At 38.3% G+C, this 7,180-nt stretch overlaps 1 protein-coding gene across 1 annotated transcript; it reads left to right on the forward strand.

Moving 5' to 3' along the window:
• Positions 1-4,619: 4,619 nt before the first annotated feature.
• Positions 4,620-6,940, forward strand: lsm6 (LSM6 homolog, U6 small nuclear RNA and mRNA degradation associated). Its single transcript, XM_076091404.1, has 4 exons — positions 4,620-4,698; positions 5,151-5,256; positions 5,375-5,488; positions 6,755-6,940. Exons 2-4 carry the CDS (start codon positions 5,163-5,165, stop codon positions 6,787-6,789), a joined length of 243 nt encoding a protein of 80 aa, XP_075947519.1. The 5' UTR covers positions 4,620-4,698; positions 5,151-5,162; the 3' UTR covers positions 6,790-6,940.
• Positions 6,941-7,180: the final 240 nt, after the last annotated feature.

A 7,180-nucleotide genomic window follows, 5' to 3' on the forward strand; every position in this document is an offset into this window, starting at 1 on the left:
CCTTTTTGATGGAAGAAAGGTTTCCCATCACTTCCAAGCTATTACCTCCATACAGTTAGGGATTACATAGAAGCAAGAACAGGGACACTCTGTCTACCAATCTGTTATTTATTTGAAAACTCCCCCAAGCTTTTCCATTATCTTCTCCATATCAAGCTTGACCTGAAGAGAAAACCTGGCTTCAGAAGGGTCAATGCAGTCTAGACTCTCTCCTCATCCTGTACAGCCGACCCCCACCTCCACCTCCACCTCCACCCACATCCTGCATATTGCTTTAAGATACAAGAGGGATGTGGCCCCCACCCTCCCCCTTCCTTATTCCCACTCACCTCAAGCCTCTGCCTCCTTTGGTCCAGTTCCCTATTTCCCACCTACAATAGCATCTGCCGTCACCATAATCTTTCTATTTCACTAGCCCGCCCCTTGGGCTTAAGGGGTCTGGAGATGGAGATGGGATTTGTCTCTCAATTGACAGCAACGCCGGTGTGCTTTCTGACTCTCCACTCTTATACGAGATGGTCAGAGCATTCTTTTAAAGAAAACTCATTCGCTGTTGGTCCAGACAACATTGTGTTGGATGTTTAAGAAATGTGGCCTCATAGAGCTGATGAGTAGTAGAGCCACACTGAAGAAAGGAGTTAAAAATATAATAATAATTATATCATGAGATAGATTAAATATCATACGTAGGACAATTACTCATTATAATGATGCTGCTAATAAACCAGATGCTACACCATTACTGCTGCTGCTTATACTTCTGTCTAAAACTACTACTACTAAGAATATAAATACGTTGTTATATGGGGACCATTAAAATTATAATATCTCAAACATTTAAGCACTGAAACCAACAGGCATTTAACCTGCATTAATTGATTGTCTTGGCCACTTGGGGGCGGTTATAACAAGCTGTGAACACAACACTGACATATTATCACCTTTTACACAAGTAGATATTCAATTACATTTTTTTTCAATTTAATTTATATAGCCTAAAATCACGAATTTACCTCAGAGGGCTTTACAATCTGTACAACATACAACATCCTCTGTCCCAGGATCTTTGCATCGGAACAGGAAAAACTCCCCAAAAGAACAGTTAATGAGGGAACAAAAAGAAGAAACCTTAGGGAGAGCAACAGAGGAGGGATCCCTCTCCCAGGATAGCCAGAAGTGCAATAGATGTCATGTGAAAGAATGAACAAAACAAGTTAATGTGTAACTTGTTATCAAACAGTTGCTTATTTACACATACGTAGCAACATTATCATTCATTCGTCTCTCCCAACTCTGCAGGGAAATATCTGGCTCTTACGCTGCTAAATGCTGCACTTTCGTCCCCAGCTAGTCGCTAATTGCGTTGTTTGCCGTACAGTAGGTTTTTAGAGCATTTAGTTTTTTCTCAAAGCATCTGCATGCTGCTGCTGAAAACAATGCTTACAAGAGCAGTGAGAACCAAAATAGTTAAGTTGTGTGCCGTTTACCCGAAAACATGAGCTGAAAGATGCTCCACGGAGCTGAGAGGAACTGCAGAGTTGGATAACAGTTCTTGCATGTTAAACATGGACAATTTGAGCTGGTGTTAAATAAAGCACAGCAGGTTTACATCAAAATGACAAACAATCATAAAAAATAACTTTTTTCCCCCTGTTGATAACTAATACAAAATTATAACACATCAAGACAGACAACAGGTATGTTTGAATGTAACACACATTTTAATAATGAGGTTGTAAACTGGTTTACAACTAGTATATACATGTAAATTATGTATATACTGTGCATTTTTGTTGTTTTATCTTATATATTCTATATTCTGATATTTAATTTGTCCTACTCCGTTATTCTATTGTATATATTGTGCATTTTTTAATACTTAATATTTTTGGTTACTCTGTTACTTTGCTTCTTGGTGTGTCTTGCTGCTGTAACATACAAATTTCCCCCTGGGGATGAATAAAGTACATATCTATCTATCTATCTATCTAAATATGCCTGATTACCAGTGATACCAAAATTTGTCTATACAGTTTATTGTTAAATAACATATTACAAAGACTGACTGTCGGATATCAGATGGGTCAAAGCTAGAAGCAGAAACAAAACCCGCTAATGCTTATGTACTTAACTGCTATTACAGGGCATGTAAAAAAGACTTGGCATTTTAAAGGTGTACTCCTACGCACTTCAATTCTAAATAATGTATAGGCTGCAGAATGTGTGGCCATCATTGTTGACATGTGATCTGTGGTGAATGGGATGTGATGTTGATGATGAATTTAGAGCCCAGTGTCAATGTTTACAATTAACCCCCATTTCAGCTGAATCATTATCTATCCTTGGTGAATTTTCTGCAGGTTACAAGCAAAACACACTTATCTCAGGGCCCCTGTGTACTGCGATTTCTCTGGGATTGCTCTGGTTACCACGCTGCATAATAAAACATACGCATCTACCAGTGAGGATGTGGCCTAAGGTCGTAAGTTTAAGTTTTATTTTAACCACAAACTTTATGACCTGGAAAAAATAATGATCACATTATTATTATTATTATTGGATTTATTGTATTAAGCAATCAAATTATGGGTAGTTACGCTTGGTGCATTCAGGGACAGAGCTGCATAATGAGTGGGGGACATTTCAAATAGCAAAAAGCCACTTTCTATTACGACTAAGGCCATCTATTATTACAACAAAGGACGAGTAAATGTAAGAGCACAGAGGTCATTTCTGAAGGCTACAGAGATAAACTGGGATTTTTTTTTCTTTCCAAAAATTTCCTTCAAAGTACGAAACAGTGAAGGGAACAGGGGACAAGGGAGAAAAAAAATCTTCATTGAATATTCATTAACCGGTGCCTAGGTGTATACATGGCTCCTAACCACTCTTGTTTATGACTTAAGGACTTGTAGTACTGACCTTAGTTTAACACAGCAGCAGATACCAAATTAACCTCTAGCCTCCACAGGGCTAGCCATGCCCTGCTAACAAGCAACCTGTCTAGACACACAAGAGGTACTTTATGATTCCACCTCTCACAATCCCCCTCTCTCTCTCTCTCTGCCTCTCTCCCTCTCTCTCGCTCTCTTTCTCACAACCTCTCTGTCTCTGTTAACACGTACTGGCACATCCTCCCTCCCTCTGTCCTCTTCTATCTTTCACCTCACCATTTCATCCCTATTTTGCCCCTGCACCATTTTTCATGTACCTCCCAAGCTGTGCAGTGTTTGGGTCATGCACCCAGCAACCAGAGTTTTATCAGATGGTAGACTTTGTCTTATCCTTCACAACACAGCCTGGCCATAGCAGAATAGAATAATGAAAAGATCTGACACCTCTAGGGTGCTTAATTTCAATAACACTCACAAACAATAAGAATAATACTGATGCTATGATGCATTTTTTTTATTGAACTAAACTATAGACATTTCAAAGCCAATGCTATTACAAGACTTGGAATAGGAATTCCATAAGATAATTTAAAACTATGTATAATCTAAGGTGCAATAACGTTAATGAGCTCATGATTGGGTATCATATACACAGTATAACTACATTGTTACAGCAATTGTATAATTTTCTCTCCGGCAGCTCAGACCTCAACCCAGTACTGCACATCTGGTGACCAGCTACAGATCCACTGTCCAGAAGCAGCCAAAGACTGTGAACGTTTGCACGTGTCCATGAAGGCTGTGCTGTAAAAACAAAGCACAGTGCAGGAACACATTTCTCCATCAGATTCTGTACGTTTCAGGAATAACTTTGATGAAGGTACTACGACTGGGCAAAGTGCAACACTAACTTCTATCTTCTGTCCATATTAAAGTGTTACAACCAAACTGTCGTATTGAAATGTTATGGTTCATAATTCTATCTAAAAGAAAGATTAGTCAAATTTAAGATCATACTTCTATAGGATTTATGGGAAATAAAATGTGTCATGAGGATGAATTTGAATTTTTACTTTGATTTATGTCCTTTCATCAAGATAATTCTGTGTTCATTTTGTCAATATCGCGTACATTTTTATAGACAATTTTTAGTAGATTTTGGTTGTTGTTTTAGCTGAAATTGCAATACTTTTTTAAGGTAATGTTACTAAAAATGATTTAAACAAACTTGCAACTAAAAATGATCTTACTGTACCCATGATCTCACAAGATGGCTAATTATATCAATAGAAATGATGAAACAAACACTGCCAAATTACCAAATACCAAGAGGGAAAGTCAGTCATGTTGTATTTTCTTAAAGATATGTATAGTTGGAGCTGGGATAATTGTGCTGCTACATGCACGTACATGTTTCAGGATCAAACTATATAAACTAATAATATTTTTGAATATTTAAGATTGAAATGACTGTACCTACTCATATTCATTCATATTTAGCCAATTTTAGGAGGAGAAATAGGCCCCAGCTTGTACAAAGAGCTGTAGCGTAATCTGCATAAATACAATGCTACTATGTTGCAAATTGGTGATCTGTTGACTGAACATGGGTCTTAAACACAGAGAAATATGTCAAACTCTCACTTGTCTCTACATTGTTCTGTCTCTCCCAGTTTTCAACTCTCACTCAGTACCACTGCGCTCTTTGTATTTTTGTCCTCACCCAGTCTCCGTACAGTGCACGTCTCTGATTGGTCAATACGCGGTCCATGCCAAATACAATCGTTTGTAGAACGTCTATCGGGTAAGTGAAATGCTACTAGACATGTAGCTACTGATAACAACTATTTAAAAAAAGCATACGTCGCCATTTGCAGTTCACGTGGATTACAATAAACGTATGAAATGTAGCTACTCACACGTATAACGACCCACTCACACCATTCAGTGCATATTCATTGAAGAGTTTGCAGTTAGCGGGTTAGCTATACCGACTAGCTAGCAGCTAACGCTACTTTCCCACACAGTATTAAGCCAAATAACATTTAGCTATATGCTACTACATTACTTTTGGACAAATCCGAAACATAGCTACGTGCTGCTACACTCCAAACATATTGTAAATAAGACTTTGTTGTTGGATTGAATGAATGAACGGCATCGTGCGCGAGTTAGCTGGCATTGATGCTAACGTAGCTAGCTGAAAGAAACTGCGATCATAACATGTAACTTACTGCTGATCCTCAACCCTTTCAGATCACAGTCAAGATGAGTCTGAGGAAGCAAACCCCGAGCGACTTTCTGAAGCAGATAATCGGGAGACCTGTGGTGGTCAAACTGAACTCTGGTGTCGATTACAGAGGTAATAACCCTGGCATGTATATAACCCAGTCACTTCTTTTTCTATAGTGCCATTTTAACAGTGATGAAGTTCTCGTTTGGCAAACCACTGAGCATGTTTGATCTGTGTAACGTTACAGGTGTCCTGGCCTGCCTCGATGGTTACATGAACATTGCCATCGAGCAGACTGAGGAGTATGTGAATGGGCAGCTCAAGAACAAGTACGGAGATGCTTTTCTGAGAGGAAACAATGGTAAGATTCTCTAATATATCATTTTATCTAATTATATCTCCCAATTTATAGACACTTTGGCACTTAAAGCCTTGACAAAGGTCAGTGCATGGTCCACTTTTTTATTACAGCAGACATACAAAGCACAGGTGCCACTAATATTAAATATGTTTCTGTTCTATTCAAGTGTCCTAGTATGAAATTGAAATATAGTTCTCCGTTTAGACATTTTTAAATCACTGACGGTTCCCTTTTTAAACATGAGTATTTTACTGGCAGTGATGCATTACATGATGCCCGTTAACAGCTTTAGTGACAACACAAAGCTCTCCTGTTGAATAAACAAGAAGTCCTATGGCAGAGAAAGACTTTATGGGTAAATAAACCATCAGAAAAAACGCATTGTATTCTGAAGATTCTTAGTTTTAAAATGTTTCTTTCGCTGTCTCCATTAAATAAGACTGTCCCTTTTTAAATCTATTATTCAGGCTTTGCCATGTACTATAGATAACGTGGAAAGCTTAAAGCAACCGGCATTGTCTCTCCTGCTTTTTATTTCTAACTTGTGTCTACTGCCAGTCCTTGATGAATAAAGGATTGTAGTAAGTGTGTTTCATATGATCCGTATCCACCATAACAGTCGGAAGAACACGTCTTCTTCCCTCTGATGTCTCGATTTTTCCGTACACCAGCCATGTACGGTATTTACAGTCTGATTCCCTCTTGAATATGAGTCATGCTGTCCAGCGCAGTTCTCACTGTGATAAAAGGGCCAGCAGCTGAAGATGGGGCTATTTTAGTTGAAACAGAGCAGGTTGATAAAATTAGATTTTAGTAAAAGATGATGATTTACCCGACTGCTTTTCAGTACAGTCCCAGCATTACACCTCCAATCCACCAGGACTGCAAAACAATTCCACATATCTCAGATGAGAAATGTGACTCTGTTTTCACAATAAGATCCGCGTCAGTGGGTCAGTATTAACCCCAGACAATTTATTTGTTGTGTATCATGGGAAGTGAAGGGTGGGGTGAATGCAAACCGCATTGAGCATCAAGAGTCAGCTGTAAGAATATTGTAACTCCACTGTATTTGGTTGGGCCAACCAAATAACTGGCCTCAATTATGACCCTTTATCTCTGGATGTGTGATCACATCAAATGACCACAAAACAAGAAATAAAATGAATACACTTCAGATTGGTCTCAGAGATGTAATTGTGTTTTTCTCAGCAAAAACGACAGCCTTTAATGTTCTTAATATTTTCTCCCCTCTCTCTCTTCCAGTCCTTTACATCAGCACCCAGAAGAGGAAAGCGTAGTGAAGACCGCTCTGTTTTTCATTTTTATTTTACAGTGGTTGATGTGTCAGTGGATTACTGTCCTGTTTTTGGTTCTGTAAAGCCTGAAGTCCTGAAGAATGTTGAGTTTTGTGAAAGTGGAATTAGTTAATAAACTCTGAGTTTTGATTTATGTCTGATATGGTTAATATTATTCACACATTATGGTGTTAACATCACAGGTAAAATGATAACCGGTATTTTCTTCTGTTCTCAATTGTTCTTTGTAAAAATGGAGATGAAAGTTTGAACTAACAGTATCATTTCAACAGGCCTCATTTTGAAAAGAAACGGTCATTCCTTTGCAGAGTTGTTCGTATTGTAATATCATGTGATTAAATTCTTGACTATATCGGGCATTTTGTGGCCAAAT

Source organism: Anarhichas minor, unplaced genomic scaffold (genome assembly GCF_050575085.1).
Source record: "Anarhichas minor isolate MPS153535 unplaced genomic scaffold, ASM5057508v1 ptg000014l, whole genome shotgun sequence".
In the NCBI taxonomy this organism is placed as follows: domain Eukaryota; kingdom Metazoa; phylum Chordata; class Actinopteri; order Perciformes; family Anarhichadidae; genus Anarhichas; species Anarhichas minor.

Bases quoted from the DNA above. Each gene is read 5' to 3' on its own strand.
- lsm6 (XM_076091404.1), top strand. From the start codon at position 5,163: ATGAGTCTGAGGAAGCAAACCCCGAGCGACTTTCTGAAGCAGATAATC. The intron at 5,257-5,374 runs GTAATAACCCTG...GTAACGTTACAG, and splicing joins CTCTGGTGTCGATTACAGAG to GTGTCCTGGCCTGCCTCGAT. The intron at 5,489-6,754 runs GTAAGATTCTCT...TCTCTCTTCCAG, and splicing joins TTTTCTGAGAGGAAACAATG to TCCTTTACATCAGCACCCAG.